Source organism: Trichomycterus rosablanca, chromosome 13 (assembly GCF_030014385.1).
Source record: "Trichomycterus rosablanca isolate fTriRos1 chromosome 13, fTriRos1.hap1, whole genome shotgun sequence".
NCBI lineage: Eukaryota > Metazoa > Chordata > Actinopteri > Siluriformes > Trichomycteridae > Trichomycterus > Trichomycterus rosablanca.
Window position 1 is genome coordinate 22,323,325 of NC_086000.1, and position 17,360 is coordinate 22,340,684.

Here is a 17,360-nt window from a genome sequence, read left to right on the forward strand (position 1 = left end):
CTGTAAAAGCTGGGCTTGGTGCCCAGCATCCCACAGTGTACTCAGCAGAAGATTTTGTGGCATACCTGTGGGGAGTGTTGTATCATGCCAGGTTTGCTTGGACAATACCAGCAGCTCACCCTGTTAATGCTTCTCTTTAATGCTCTGATCTTGTCACATATGTCTTGTGTTTTCCAACTGCATGAGCAGCTGTTCCACTGACACACACAGAGAAAAAGACTTCACATACAGGTCAAAGACTTGGATTATTAATTTTGTGTTAGGTAAATCGTTCTCTTTCTTACTTAAAGGGAATGTGTGTGATGTAAGGAAGTTAAAGCTAAAATCACCAATCAGAGAAATTAAGTTAAATTAATTTCTAACAAATTCATGTCCTAAACATACATCAGTGAGTGTGCTGATGCAAAAACAATGCCTATCTACACTGTTCGCCACCCTGATCTTCAATTCCCATAACCTGGGGCAGGACAGACCTAAACACTTTTTTATTGTCAAATATTAGTAAATATTTTTTTAATAATAAAAATCCTTTCCCCCTTCTTTATGTCACACAGGGACACACATACATACCCCCAACTTACCCCTATAAATTATTTCCATGATTTAACCATTTTCTGCTTAAAATCACCTTAACAAATCCTAAGACTTTATTATTGACTTTTTTGCTGTTGAGAGAACGCTGTTCAACTTGCTTTTTAATAAGTGCAGTCAGCATAATACAGTATAGAACTTTATTCAACATGTCAAAGAATTATTTTGCAATAAAATATGCATTTTTTTCTGTAGAGATGCGTTGACTGTTTTTAGAACATCAACCCTAAGATTTGACCACGTGTTTCTCTGTATAAACTGTATATGCCTATATGTGACACATATCTTAATACAACTTTTAACTTATTTAACTTTATCCATATTTTAAAATAAGAGAAAGTTGGCGGTTAGAGATGCTTTGCAGTAATGTTTATAACCTGTAGAGGGCGATGAAAACCTTTTTATAACAGTTTTATTATTCAAGCTTCTGTTGTGGCTGCAGCCTTTCTTACTCAGTTTCGCTTTTTTATTATTAAATAACTTCACAGACCTTGACAGCGACATCTGTTCACCAAGACTTGAGAACCTAGGGGTAATTTAGACTAGCCAGATCACCTATTGCTATTGGTAGTGGAGTTCCTTTAGGAAAATCAAAGAGACCCAGCTAAAGCTGTGCATCACCAACTCAGTCTTTATAATGAGTTCAATATTTTTTCGTTTCTATTTTTTATATTACATTATATTTATATTATGTCTATTAAATAAAAAAGGCATTTACTTGGCATGCAGTTTATTATTGGGTTTTTTTTGTGTTGTGTGCATTTAACTCAATCTGACAATTTCGCCCTCCACGGATTTAGCTTAGAAATAGCTCCACATCACCTATCACTTAGATACAGGCTAACTGACTCACAGCAAAGCCAGCTCATATCCAATCAGAACTGAGCACAGATCACCAATCCCTGAGGAGCGCCAACCAATCAGCGCACAAGGACAGTTTCTGTCACTGGGGATGGAGACAGAATTTTTCTCTGCAAAATGACGTTTAAAAATCACACTTGCTTACAAATAGCCTTTTAAAGAAATTAATACTGATTTCATGATTTTATATGAATAATAATAATAATATTGTGCAGCTTACAATAGAACATGAGAACTGTAGAAGTAGAATATTACCATTCAATAGGCATGCCAGCTTTATGACCTCTGTCCCAGTTGATGCATGCTGCCCTCAAAGACTCAAGAGCTGTAATGTTTAAACGTTTTTAGGGATGGTCTAACTACCTTGTTAAAATAATAAAAAACTGGTTAACCTTTGCCAAAACAATATTTAATAATTAATCAAAACCATAAAAAAATTCCCAATATATGTACATTTTAATATGAACTATTATTTTTGCAGTATCCTAGATTCCAGTAAAACAATTGTGAGTGAATATAAAGGGTTTTTGGTAATGTAAAACATTAGGTAATGAACTTTTACAAATATTTTAGATTTTTAGAAGTTTAAAACTGGTTGCTAAATATTTTCTGTATATTTAAAAACGTAATCACAATTATTAAACTTTAAAGCATATTATCATTTAATTATTTTGAGGGAATTGCAATTTGGTAGACAACTAACTAACCAAATTACAACCACCAGTACTAGAAGCACTTGTATTTAGATTAAAAAGATCATCCAACCTAATAAAGACACAAATCATATCCAGGTAAGAAATACTGTGATAATTCCAGATACATTTATTAAGATCAGGGTCATGGTGGGTCTAGACCCTATCCTATAAACACTAGGTGCAAAATAGAAATACAACCTGGACAGGGCACTAATCGACTTCAGGGCATAAACACACTCTCAACAGTCCAGTATATTTTGCTGCATAATGCCACACATTTTCAATGGAAGACAGGTCTGATCTGCATCTAGCACCAGCAGTCTGTTACTACAAAGCCATGGCTGCTGTAACGTTCATTGTCTTACTGAAACGAGCATGGACGTCCATGGAAAATATGTCCTTTAGATGGGAACATATATTGCTTAAAACTTTAAAGGTACCTTCACAGATGTGCAAGTTACCCATGCCACTAATACATCCCCAGATACTGGCTTTCACATTAAAACAATTGAAATGGACAATTTGAAAGGTAGACTTAAGACCACACAATTCCACTTTGCATAAAATTCATATGAGCTTCAGCCAAAAGAAGTCAGAAGCATTTCTGGATTATGTTGAACAATGGGTTTTGCTTTTCATTGTGGAGTCTTAAATTTTTAGTTATTTGTAGATGCACTTACAAACTTACTTACTAAGGCTGTATGGTTATATTAATTAGAGAAGCATGTTGGTTTAATTTAGTGTCAATGGAGGAAACAAGGGTCACAGGCTTTCAATATTTTTTGGTTTTGCTTTTAACACACAGTTTTCTCACAATTTCTCTCAAAATTATTTGCAATCAGGCATTAAGAAATTTTTTTTCTTAATTCTAGCTGAACTAATGCAACCTGAATGGGGGGGGGGGGGGGGGACTTTATTATGTATTTGTATTACTTAAACCACTTAAAATCACAGATAGAAAATGTTTGTCAGTATGGATAAATTTAAGCTGACAATGCTGACAAAAATTTATTATTTTTCTGGATATTATGTTTCATGCTCCTGTATAAAGGCAGTACTGATAATATGAAAGCTTTAAGATAGCAACCGCTCCTCTGTTCTTTTGATGAGAATGTATAGTTAACCCTTTTATAGTATCTATATTCAGAACAATAAACTGGTTCTCTATGTACGTATTTGTCCATCCTACTGCCACGATAATTACTCCTCGCTCTTGTTTTAAACAGTAAAGCAAAAAGATATGTTGATATAAAACTCTGTTGTGTTTTATATTTGGATGGGATGCTCATCAGTAAACCATCAACTTTACACAACAATCAGATATCAGTTCATAAATCCCTGCTTTTTGTTTTAATTTGCATTGTACTTACTGTGCAGGTTTGGGGATGTATTTATACACATATAATTCAAATGGCTGTTTTAAATGATGAGTACAATTCTGCTAACTCAGATTCATGTTTATTTAGTCATTTCTATTGTTAGTTACATATTAAAATATTGAATTTTAGCTACTTACTTTAAGCAGAGCATTTACTGTTTAAAATTGTGCTTTTTAAATATTAATAAAAATTAAAGATAAAAAATCCATATTAAAAATCAACAACGATATCATGTACACATAGTACTGTGCCAAGCTTTATTTACACAAACCATACCATTCACTACCTAAATTATCCAATGCACAAGGAAATTCCAGCAAACAAGTTATCTATGGGTAAATAGTTCAGTGGCATACAGAGTATGTGATACAGAAAATGCTTTCTTTTCTAAGTAGCATTCAGCTTAGTTTCCTTATAATGCACTAAAAAATGAAACCAGAATACTTTTCAGATTAAAATATTTGAAATAAATATTCTGATTTCTCGACAGCTAGTTACAATACTCTTCGTTTAATTACCACAATAAAATGATGTAAACAGTGAAGTCCACTAACTCAACATTGCTTTTAAAAAGATTGTAAATCAGTGCTCTCTCAGTTCTTGGTGCAAAATGAATGAATCAATGATTCAACGATAATAAAGCAACTACTCTAGGATTGTTGTAAATAATGACAAGGGTTTCTGACTGAGACTACTACTATGTAAAACAGTTCATATAAGCAGCATTACCTATGTCAGTTGCAGCTACAGTGGTGTTCAAAAAAATAGCAGTCCAACACCATTGACCTGATAAATCACTGTTTTTAGTAGAAGTGATATTTCTACATAGCAAAAATTTTACTTGAAAGTGAAGTAGAGTAATGAAAACAAAACAAACCCAACAATTAGGACATGCATGCGGCTCATTCTGAGTAATCGAAGCATTGATTGAAAGGGGCTTGTTCAAAATAATAGCAGTGAGGAGTTCAATTGGTGAAGCCATTCATTCTGCAGAAGAACGGGTGTCAATTTTGGCCCTTATTTAAGGTAGGAGGGTGGCAAATGTTGCACAGGTTGGTCATAGCACATTTCCTTCTGAAATACTGGGTAAAATGGGTTGTTCCAGACATTGTTCTGATGAACAGTGTACTTTGATTAAAAAGTTGATAGTAGAGGGAAAAAACATACAGAGAAGTGCAGCAAACTATAGGCTGCTCAGCTAAAATGATCTCCAATGTCTTGAAGTGACAACTAAAACCTGAAAGACGCGGAAGGAAGCGTGGAACTACTGTTCGATTGGATCGAAGAATAGCCAAAATGGCAAAGGTTCAGCCAATGATCACCTCCAGAAAGATCAAGGAACATCTGAAGTTACCAGTGAGTACAGAAGATGATTAAGTGAAGCCAATTTACCAGCAAGAACTCCTTGCAAAGTCCCGTTGTTAAGAAAAAGACATGTCCTGAATGGGTTCAAATTTGCCAAGGAACACATTAACTGGTCCAAAGAGAAATGGCTTAACATTTGTGGACTGGTGAAAGAAAAATTGTTCTTTTTGGGTCTAGTGGACGTAGACAGTATGTCTGACGCCCCTTGAGCACTGAATTCAAGCCACAGTACACTGTGAAGACAGTAAAGCATGGTGGTACAAAATGATGATATGAGGATGTTTCTCATACCATGGTGTTATGCCTATTTATCACATACGAGGGATCATGGATCAATTTAAATATATCAGAATACTTGAGATCATGTTGCCCTATGTCGAAGAAGAAATGTCCTTAAAATGGGTGTTTCAACATGACAATGACCCAAAACATCTTGGTTACAGACAAACAAGATTGAGGTAATAGAGTGACCAGCCCAATCCCCTGACTTCAGTCCCAGAGAGAACTTGTGTTCTGATATCTGAAATGTGTTCTTTTGAGGCAAAACCCAAAATTGCAGAAGAACTGTGGAATGTAGTCTAATCATCCTGGACTGGAATACCTGTTCAGAGGTGCCAGAAAGTGGTGGACTCCATGCAACACAGATCTCGGAAACAATTGTTATGCCACTAAATATTAGTTCAGTAATTTAAAGTAAAACCTCAAACATTTTTATAGATAAATTTTTTGAGAAAAATGCTGGCACTGCTATTTTTTTTGAACAGCCTAATATTCATTTTTCTTAATTTTCTGTAAATGATGAACACAAACTGGCTAAATTTTGTTAATGTTTTGATTTAGAATTGAAAGTGTAGTATTTTCAGTGCATTTGCATTCATGGAAATAAAAGTTATTAGAATGATTTTGTGCTTTATTCACTTTTTTAAAATCACTGCTATTTTTTTGAACACTACTGTATAATACTATGATTGTTCTGCTTCTCACATGCAAAGTGAAGAGCTTAATGGCATGTTGCCATTTGAGCAAACACTGCTCCTAAAAGCACAGTGAAATGTGCAAATATGTACAAGAACTTAATGTGTTGTTGCAGTCTTAAAAGCTTATAAATGGTGATTCTCCAAATGTGCACAATGTAGTGTCAAACAACCTCACCAGAATGAGCAGTTAAATGCTTGAATATGCTAAGCATTTAAATATACACAAATATTACAAACTATTTAATAATTTTTTAACTATTCTAATCAGAAGAGGTCACAAAAGAGGTGAAACATTATATGATCAAGTACTGAATAAAATTCACCTTTGACATTTTTAAAAGACTATTAGAAAAAGAACTGATTTCTTACATTACATACTACTTCATTACCTGGTATTTTTTTACGACTCTGTAAGAGGTAAAGGGTACATCACCTTTTGTTTTCTTCCCTTTTTATGGTTTACAAAATGACTATGAAGAATGGACAAAAACATTTTAAATAAGAACAAGAATATATTTTTTCTCTAGAGTTGATGTAAACAGGCCAACAATCTACTAAATGATGACCAACTTGGCAAAAGTGTTTTAACAATGAGACCATCTTTAAACACTTAGCTTACACTTGATCTACAACTATTTTTTTGTCTACACCTAGTTCTTTTCAGTAAACTAAGGGAGGAGAAGTGTATTTTAATGTTTTTACAAGAATACATGAAAGAATTTTCCAGCTCTTTAGTTCATTCAGTTCAGACCTTGTCCTGAATCATAAAGTCAAACTGCAAGCACTCTTAGATCAGTCATAAAACCCTTCAGATTATTTAACATACACAAGCTTACGTATATTAAAAATCATAATTTATAACCACAAAACTATTGCCTTATTAACAATATAGGGCCCCAGTTACACCTGGCTTTAGTTAATGACAGCTATAAATGTCATTATATTTAAGTGGGTATCTGAGTATATGAGTGCTCAACTACTGTAACCAAATCTTATAAGGCTTCATACTACCTATATGTTTGTCTTTTTTAACACCCTGTATAGTGCACATAGCTATTTCAGTTTAACCACAATAAAAAGCTTAAAATTCAGCAGTGCCATCAACCTGGTAGAGTGCTCTACAGACACTGTTAGCAAAGCTGCTGTCTGCTCAAGGCATCTGCATGAGCACAATTGTTAGAAATAAAACTTTAATCTAGTGTTTAATCTAGGAACAGACTGGTTTTGTGGTGGGTAGCTCTGTTCTGGTGATTAAGAATGTGTGTACAGTGTGACTGGTGTGTGCACTCTCCTGTAATTGTCATGTAGTGTACACTATATACTACATTGTATGGTATTGAGCTATGCACTGATAATGGGAAGCTTTGGTTAAGATATTGCAATCCTGGTGGTCACAAGTAGCCATTAAAGACACTTTGGAGGCACATGCAAATCTCTGCAATAAATGTAAATGGGTATTTTTCTTACTGAAAAGCCAGGTGAAAATGGAGCCCAAGTTACACATTTCTGTTGCAGTCAGATAGCATTTTATGGAATATTGTACACTTGGAAGGTACGTACAATTTTATTTAAACGGTCAGAAAAAAGTTTCATTTTCTGCCCAGTCACTACTTTCCATTGGCTGAGGTGATCAGCCTGGTACCCAGCTGTGAGTTGAGGCTTGTTTGGTGCTTGACAGACTCCCTGAATTCAGGTTTGCATTCTGATTAAAAATGAGCTGAGAATCAAAGTTGAACTCCAGATCATCTGCATCCATCAACTCATTTCGCATGATGGAATCCATATCACAATCAAGATTACGGGTGAAATCTTCAATATCAAGATCAGTAGAGAATCGGTCCTGAGATAGTGACTGACCACAGGCCATGATACTATTAAGACCTGACAATAAGGAATCAGAGGAGCTGAGCTGCATAGAAGTGCTCCTGGATGGAGACTGTTGAAGATGCTGTTTGATGAAGCTTTGGTAGTCTGACTCACTTGTTGACCCCACTACACCATTCACTTGCCATCCTGACAGTGAGGACTTGCTAGGTCCTGCTTGCCCTCCAGTCCTAGCTTGCAGCGCAATACGACGGGAACTCTGACAGGAGATGGAGGCACTAGCCTGGGATATCAATGGGTCAGACTGAGTAAGTAGGACATCACTGTGGCTATGAGGCTCAGAGTCAAGTAGATCTTGTAAATTCTGCTTCCCAAAGGGGGAGCCACAGGTAAAAATAGCCTGTTTGTTCTCCTGGATAGTTTGCATTGGAGACTGACGCAGGCTGGTAACAGACAATGGGCTAAACATGGGGTTGACACTGTAGCTGCCTGAGGGAACCCCAAGACTGCTGCCAGAAGAGCTAAAAGTAAAAACAGGACTTTCCTGTTTGCAGACACTATTCTCATCCTGGTCTGGAGACTGTGACACAGTTAAACTGATGTTATCAAGTAGGTCATCCATTAGGTTGTCCTTAAGGCCATCGTTAAGATTCATGGTACCTGCAAGGTCAGCTAGACGTGGCAGCTCAGTCAGGCCAGTGGAAGGAGACATGCTGCTGGGACTTGTGTACAACATGGGCGAGAGGGGAGAGTCATCTTCAGGAGGGTCATCCACTTCCAAGTTGGCTAAGATGGGAGATAGACGGCCACTTATGGTGCTGGCATTGGAGTTAGTGCGAGAGCGGAAATCTGTCCAGGCATCAAGCTCGTCACTGCTGCGAGATGTGGGACTCCCTGAGCTCCCATCCTGAGCAGCCTGAAAAGCAGCTTTTTTCTTGGCAGCACGACCACGTGCACTTTTGATCAGTTTGCTATTATTGTCCATAGAAACGGCACGTCTACGTGGCACTTTGCCACCCTTACCACCATCTGGGTTGACCATCCACCATGAGCTCTTTCCTGTTCCTTCATTTTGCACCCTGACAAACCGACTATGGAGTGACAAGTTGTGTCGAATGGAGTTCTGTAAAGAAAAAAAAGTACAACTGTTTATCTCTACATTAAATCTCAAACATATGGCAAATTCATGAATAAAGTCCTCCTGGTTACTCAACCAGTTTACACATTTTAAGTAAGTATTTGTGCTAATTAAACACAGTCAGACTTTATTTGATTATTTTAGACTTTATCAATCTAGAGAAAATAACTCGCATTGTGGTCAGCCGAGTCCCTGGGCCTTGAAAATGTTATTATAATGTTTCCAGTCAGCTATATTTTAATTTCTTTCTCACCTCCTCCAGTATTTCATGGCGTACTGTACAGCATTTATGCACATTTAGCTTATTTTACATTGCTTGAAAGGTTTATACATTATTTTCACATTCAGCAGGGCTGACAGTAATCAAGGATGGATATGTCTAGTCTCATTAAACCCATTTCTCTATCAAATTTTGTTAATTTTTTTTCACAGGGCTAGTTGAATGATGGACAGTCTGTGTGGGCATAGCAAAATGTAATAATCCCCCACAACATTTTAAGTTAGTATTAATAAGTAGTTATAATGTATTATGGGAACACAAGTATTTATGTTCACTGGGGTCGCATCAACCATATCTAAAACATCTGTTAAAATATAGGCCAACATATAACACAAACTAGATCTTACCAGACCCCATTTCCTGTGAAAAAACACTGTGATATGTTTAATTGACATTATGACTACAACGAGAAAGTATTTGTGATTTTGTAATACAAACGGCTGGTAACAATGAATAATTTGTCATGATATGAGCTCTGTTAAATCGAAAGATACAAAATTTTAATAGGGTTATAACCTGTTTTAAAAGCTGAAGTAAATAGAACATGGTCATGACTACAGATAAAGGAGTTCCCTAGAGAACTTTTTAAATCTGCACAAGAGATTAGCAATATTATTTTGATTATTAATTAATCATTAAAGTTTTGATCTCTGGCCTGAGCTTTCTTAAAAGCCTCTAGAAGTAAATTAAACTGGTCTGGTGAGGAAACTTACACTAAAAATGTCTGTTCTCAAAAAAATGCATCTTACATTATATAGTCATGGGTATAAGCAGTTTTCCTTTTTTTATTACTCTCTAACCGAGTGATATGGAATTGTCAACTTGTCAAATTGTTTATGTAGGTTGTTCATGTAGCTACCATACACACACAGCGTGGTTACTGCAAAGCACCAGGGGCCTGGTGACCTGGGTTAAAAATGACTCTGCTCTTTGTTAGATGTTTGGCATGTTCTTCACATGTCTGCATGGGTTTCGCCTGGTTTCCCCCATAATCCTCAAAAACCTGCAAAAGGTAGCTTGGCTGCTCTAAATCACCACGTCCAGTCCAGGTGTATTTCTGTCAAGTGTTTCCAAGTGGTGCTGGACCCACCTTGACCCTGGCCACACTAAGCACAATATCCAACAAAACTACATAAATTACATAAGCCCTTATGAAATCACACATTTATTATCATTAACTTATTAATGATATCCAAGATTAAACTATGCCTATTTATTTGTGTATTTCATTTTGCATTTGAATCGGTCACTCTATTGAAATGTACAGTTAAAAGCCAGTTTTGGGTTCCCCTCAGTATTTTCATGGAAGCTCATTGATTACACGTGGAACAGCTCTAACACTGAAATAAAATCTTAAGTGCTATCCTCTCCATCCTAATGCCATGCTGTCACGCTATTGTCTTTATTTAAACATCCTGACTCTTTACCAATCTATTGTGATGCAGAAAAGGGCCTGGCCTAGCTGAACAAATATGGGTGTAACACAGGAACATGGGTCCTTGGGTCATTTTTTTACTGTAGTATTTCAGTTATAAAGCCAGAGAAGCTGATAATGGAGTGTCTTCTCCCCCACCCTGCAGAGGCCATACTGCTGGCTCCAGGCAGCAAGCATTGGAGCTTTTCCAGGCTACACAAAGCTAACTGTCAAACCCCCTGCTCCTCATATTCTGCTACACACTGACCTACATACTTTCCATCAGCTGATTGATTGTGGTGCTCCAGCCACCAGCCAATAGAAATTGGAGGTGGGGACACAACAGCCAATCAGAATGCTGCCACTGATTAAACCCTCATGCTTTTTCCTTTTTTAGTCCTCCCTAATTCAGATGCAGGTAGATGCAAAGCTCTAAAGTGCTTCTATTTCCAGTACTGAGACCAGAAATTGTTATATCATTAGTTAGACATGTTTAAATCTGTTGAGCTTTACAACTTTATGATGAAACACAAACACTGGAAAAATATGAAGGTATCTTAGAAGTCACAGACGTGACCAAAAGCAGATTTAAACCCAGGTGTCGTCTGCGGGGCCCACACTACCTAGTGCTTCAGAAAACATTTGATTATTAGTGAGTAATTATATTTTATGGAACTTTAGTGTTTTTCCTAAATTTTGATATGGCTTAGGTGTTGGGTTACTTGCCAGTGAGGATCAGATGGACTACAATAGCCTTAAATTTATAATCACTCGAAAAACACTTCACTGTTTTATTTTCTCACAGTCTTTAATTAGGTAAAAAGAGTAGAAATAAATGTCCAAAAATACAGGCCGCTCAGGTGGCGCAGCGGTAAAAACACACCAGAGCTGAGATCTCTAATACATCGTATCGAATCTCGGCTCTGCCTTCCGGCTGAGCGGCCACATGAACAACGATTGGCCTGTTGTTCAGATAGGGGGCGGGATTAAGCCGGATGAGGACTCTCTCTCAGACTAGTGCGATTACGACCTCTGCTGGATGGTTGGTGGCGCCTGCACGGAGATGGGAAAGGAGTGCGGTAGAGGGTGTGGCTCACTGTACACAGCGCTGTACTGCACTGCACTCGTCAAGTGTAGGCGATAAGATGTTAGATTGCTGTGCACGTGTCGGAGGGGGCGTGGAGCAGCCTCGTCCTCTCAATCAGGAGCAGGGACCAGCATTAGTGAGAGGATGATTGACGGGCAGAAATTGGATGCGCTAAAGTGGGAGAGGAAAAAAAAAATGTCATGGTTGCACAAATCCAGTTAGGCCAGGAGAATTCATTAGACTGGTTTCAGCACATGATAAATTGCTATTCCAGGCAAGGATAATTCCTAAACTCAAACAAGTAACAAAGAAGCAGATTTATTGGAACCATTTTGTGTGTGCGTGACAGGAATACAGCACTCAGCAGAATTTAAGATTGTATAAATAATTGGATAAAAGTAAAAAGCAATATTTGACTTAACCATATTAATTCCTACAGCGTATAGGATACAATTCACTTACGTCTTTATGTCATTAATAACCACTGTTGTGCTGTACTGCCAAAATCCTCCAAAAATGCGTAAACTGTGGTGAAAGTTTGGCTTTGCTTTTCAGCCAAGTTTAATTATACGTTTTTGCCCATAACTACTGCTTACATGGGTTTCCCTAGTACTAGTAATGTTGTTGTTTTTGTTCAAGTCTCAGTTACGCAAATTTGTCCTCTTTACAATACCATTATTCATTCAATTTTTCCTAACCACTTTTTTATTCTGATCAGGTTCATGTTAAGTCTGGTGCCACCTGGAAACACTGGGTGCAAGAACGCAATACATTATGGACAGGGCATCTATCAAACAAAGGGCAAAACACACTTTTACATACTTAGTGGAAATTTAAAGCAGTCAATTTAATTTTTGCATTCTTTTTTATGGTGAACTACTTCAGCATATTTTACATTGCTTGAAAGGTTTTTTACATTATATTCACATTCAGCAAGGTTTTAAAAATCACAACTTAAGGCAATGTTTTATTAATTTTATTAAAACATATCCATTACAAGAGAGAAAAGTGTATGTGTATTTTTGGCACATTAAATGTTTATGTATTCTAATATGTTTAACAAATCAATACACTACATGGAACAACACTTCTAATTTTTGAATTCATGTGTTTAATCCATACAACTAACAGGTGATATAAATTATAAAAAGGAAATTATATGCCTCCAGCTTTGCAGCAACAGTTTGGGAAAGGGCCTTTCCTGTTTCAGAACGACTGTGCCTCTGTCTATAAAGGTCTATAAAGACACAAGCTTGGTTTAAAGAAACTCCTGTGACCTGCACAGAGCCCTGACCTCAGCCCCACTGAAAAGCTTTGGAATGAACTGGAAAATCAATTAAGATTTTCCTGACCAGCATCAGTGCCCAGCCATACAAATGCTCATTTAACAAACTGGAAACAAATCCCCACAGAAATACTTCTCGTGAGAAGCCATTTCAAAAGGGTGGCTGCTGTTATAGTTAAAAATATAAAATTACTTTATTTTAATACCATATGTTCTTGAAATGGGATGTCCAACAAGCTCATGGTCAAGTGTCCATATACGTTTGGCCATATAGTGTATTAAGAAATGAGCACCAACATTTGAAAAACAAAGGCAATTTTAAGTTTGTTCCCTGTAGGAGACTGTAATTTTTACTTTAAAATTAACAAAACATGACATTTGAACTGGGGTATTTAAATCTTTGCATGAGACTTGTTTTATTTTCTTATTATTGTGTTACTTTTACAAACTTCTGTTTCTAATTATGAAGAATAAGAAAAAACACTCACAATGCTAGTAATTTCTCATCACAAATGCTATGATATTGTGAGCTGATGGAATATGCGGAATTTACAATGAATAATTTTGATATAGAGCAGGTTTCCTAGGTTTAGTTAGTACTGAATCAGGTGTATTGAGAGCTTTGCAGGTTAGGAGGCCTCCAGTATTAAATGTTCTTGCAATTAAAGGTTATAAGGGGTTAAACTTATGAGATACAAACTTGGTCTGATTAAAAGAAATGGGCTGAACAGCGTTTATCATTCGCAACCTTGTGGCATTTATCAGGTTACTAAAACGCCCTTTTGGTGAATCCCTGGCATCACCCATTTAATCACTAGTACACACTGGTGATGAACAAAAACCCAGAAACACTGGGGGCAAATTGGGGCCAATTTCCCAGACCAAGAATAGTCATAATAACTAGACTAGAAAACACTTTTTATTTCAGTTTTGTCCAAAGCTATTTTTAATCAATGTCCAGAAAACTAACTGCCATAAAGTGTCTAATGCCCCTTTCCAATGGACAGTAACCTTTGGTGTGTATGTTTTAAATCAATGATCCCACAATTAGTGGTTGTTTTCATTGACCTGTACTGTACTTAAGTACCCAAACTAAGTTTGGTTACCCTTACTGACCATGGAGCAAGTGTACCAAAAGGGTGAATGGTTGGAGTAAGAAACAATACATGCAGTTGACTTGTCAAACAGAATTGTCACTAGAGACGATACAAGCTCCATATTTAAAACCCAACAGCAGCATATGTTTTAAATGCAATAAAATGTACTGTTGTTAATATGACTGTTGTTTACAGGCTTCAACTGAGAGACAGGCTCTCTGCTTCTGGTAGGAAATGCCGTGACTGCTCTACATCTAGTAAACCCATAGTCCACCAACTGACCACAATATCAGAAGTAACTACTGTATAACTACTATTTCGTTTCTTCCTAAACTTCTGCTTAAAACACTTGGACTGTTCAGTGGCACAGCTAGAAGTTTGGGAGCGGGGGAGCAAAGTCAACACTGGGGACCAGGGTTTGATGCTCTTTATTATTTAATATCTTTGACAAGTCTTGCATGTTTATAATAACTTATATAATGACTCGCAACCCTGCTTACACTGGTCTTTCACATTCATTTCATTTCTTATTTATATATAGTATATATCTATAGTTTTTATACTGCACAGAACTCTGCACCTTTAACCCATAATGTGAATTACACATGCTAATTGTTTACAGGTATGAATGTGTGAAGTGTGTGTTAGAGAGAGAGAGTATATGTGTGTGTGTGTGCGTGTGTGTGTTTAAGACTGTTCTTATTGTATTTATCGTGCACTACCAGCATCTGTATAACCAGTCAAATTCCTTGTATGTGTGAGCATACTTGGCCAATAAAGTCTGATTCTGATGTTGTGTGCCCTGTATAGGGTGCACATAGTGTTTATGGGTGGCCAGACCCACCACAACACTAACCATGGTGAAATGATTGAACAGACAAACTAATTTCATTAATGCACTAAGGTATATTATAGTACTGTACATAAAACACTGCACACCTACCTTCCAGCCTGCAGAGCTATTGTTGTCACCTTTGTCCTTGAAGTATGGCACAGATCTGACCATCCAGTCATAAATCTGAGCCAGAGTCAGTCTTTTCTCGGGTGAACTCTCAATGGCTTGTGTAATTAGATCTGCATATGAGTAATTTCCCCATGCATTTCTGCGGGCAGATGATTTTCTGGGCTGTGCTGGTGCCAGGGTGGTAATGCTAGAGTCACTGGCTGCAGCAGGCAACGGTTTTGAGCTGCTGGGAGAATGGGAACTCTCCCCGTCTTTGCCATTGGAAGCAGTATCGAGTGCTGGATCATGGGCATCACGTTTTCGGCCCTGTTTAGCCCTAGTGTAGGTCGTCTCCTGACCTGTGTGTGTAATTGGGCTGGGATCATCGGGGCAGTTCTGGTCATCATCCTCTTCAGGAATGATCTCGGACTCGGTCGGTTCTGGCTTGGCAGTGCTGCAGTCCGGACTAGGCAGAGGCCATGTGCAGGATCTGGGCCTTTTCTGGGGCTCGAAGTCCGGATCTAAGTCCAGGTCTGATGTTGGAGGTTTGTCCTCGTCGCCACACGCCTGTGCCATGTCTCTGGTGCGCGCTTATGGTCTTGAATCGATTAGTTGATCGGAGGGTGTTCTTGCATTCCATCAAGGGAGCATTTCACTGCAGGACAGAGCCAACTTTACTGCTACTCTGTTCTAAAGTTCTACATTTTGCAAGGGAATCTAGGAACTTCTGCAAGTTGTGCATATTTTCGTGTAGATAGTGCAAAGTGCATGAAATTGTATCTTTATTCTTGCGCACGTTAGGTGCACATTTTTGGCATTCCACCTTTAAATTTGTACGAATTTTCACGAACCAAGTGCTTCACATTTACTAAACGCATTTAGTGAACGCACAGCGAGATTAGAGCTAACGAGGACGATCTAGATAAGGTTGACTCACTGTGGCTGCTACACTGTCAATGCAACATTACAAAGACGTCACCGACAACAAGAAAAACGTTGTTTGTAACATTGTTTTTAAATTAAGCAGGTATCCTAATGTTTCCAAGCCCTCTCACTACCCCAGCAGAATGAAAGAAGACCGCTACCCTGTGCCCAAAAGCGGGGGCGATTCATCTACCGTGCAGCGTTATGACACTGATCAAGCCATAAGCCATAATCCATAATCTACTGTCCCACGCTGCGAATAAAAACAATACCTTCTGAACAGATCGTTTTCTTCAAACACATTTGCATCTGCATAATTTCGATCACATCCTGCGCGCCACATCCTGTGCAATCCAGCTAAAGAGGTCTCCTAATGTGCTGCAACACCGTCCGACAGACCGACCCGAGTCCCTCTGCAACAAGGAACCGTTCAACATTAAAACACGCCCCCTGCATTCCGCTATTTGATTCAGCTCTTTAAAAAGCCGCTCCATAAAACTACAGCAGGATTGCTAAAATCTACCTACTTTAGCGCACAGCCATTCAGTCCATACAGTAAAAACGCCGCCTAGTTGTTTTAGCACAAAGTTGGTTCACCTCAGCTTGTGCTTGTTGTTAGGGGGTAGTAATGTTTAGTTCGCAAATGAGTCGACTCTATGAATCGGCTCTTTTGGGTGAACGTTAGGAAAACTATTTCAGTCTATGTCACCAATACGCTTAATATTTGAGGTTCTCTAGGTTTCTTGTTGCATCGGTTGAAATGCCACTTTAGTAGATAAAGATCTATGAATAAACAAATAAACGAAAAAATATATAAATATATACACACACGTTATCCTTTAAGGAATCCTTTAAGGATTCAAATAGTTGATGCTGGTTGTTGTGATAGGTTATTGTTGTAGTGTTATTTATAAAAACAAACCAGTTTAGTTTTTTTTATTAATTATGAGGTTAAGTAAGACCTTGTCTAGCTGTACGAGTTATAAGTAAAACAATCGATTTACTCCTCAAAGATAAGTCGTTTTGAAGTCATTGGCTAAAAGAGTAAGCCACATCAGTTAATTAGACTCAATAACAAAATTACTGACTGAGTCGAATTAACTAATTTGACTCACTCAAGAGTCGGAATGCTCATCATACGCTTGGAGCCTTACTTGCCCCGCCCTTAACTCCACTGACGTCACAAAAACCTGATTGGCTTAAACACGTGTTGTCAAGCAGGACACAGGTTTGTTAACTTAAGAAAGCATAGGCGCCATTTTTAAAATATTCATTCCTTTCAGTCCCTTTTGTTAGTGAAGAACACCAAATTAACTTATGGTCATCTTCATTCACAGGTAAAATTCCGTTTATTTTCATGGAATACACAACAACAAATATATTAAAGGTGCCTCTAAAATAAACAAATTTAGACAAGACTGTGTTGAATACCTATCCAGGCCACCGGCACCTTGGACATTTGAGTTTAAGTCTTTGCAGTACCCCTGGCCTAACCTAATT

General features: G+C 37.7%; 2 protein-coding genes across 2 annotated transcripts in view; both read right to left on the minus strand.

The window, feature by feature from the left end:
* Positions 1-16,181, minus strand: part of ddo (D-aspartate oxidase) — a 29,473-nt gene extending 13,292 nt beyond the window's left edge. The window contains exon 1 of the mRNA XM_063007833.1: positions 16,133-16,181. The gene's annotated coding sequence lies outside the window, so the exon portion shown is untranslated. The remainder of the gene's footprint in view (positions 1-16,132) is intronic.
* foxo3a (forkhead box O3A) lies at positions 7,389-15,655 on the minus strand. Its single transcript, XM_063007224.1, has 2 exons — positions 14,937-15,655; positions 7,389-8,815 (listed from the first exon to the last, which is right to left on the minus strand). Exons 1-2 carry the CDS (start codon positions 15,510-15,512, stop codon positions 7,499-7,501), a joined length of 1,893 nt encoding a protein of 630 aa, XP_062863294.1. The 5' UTR covers positions 15,513-15,655; the 3' UTR covers positions 7,389-7,498.
* Positions 16,182-17,360: the final 1,179 nt, after the last annotated feature.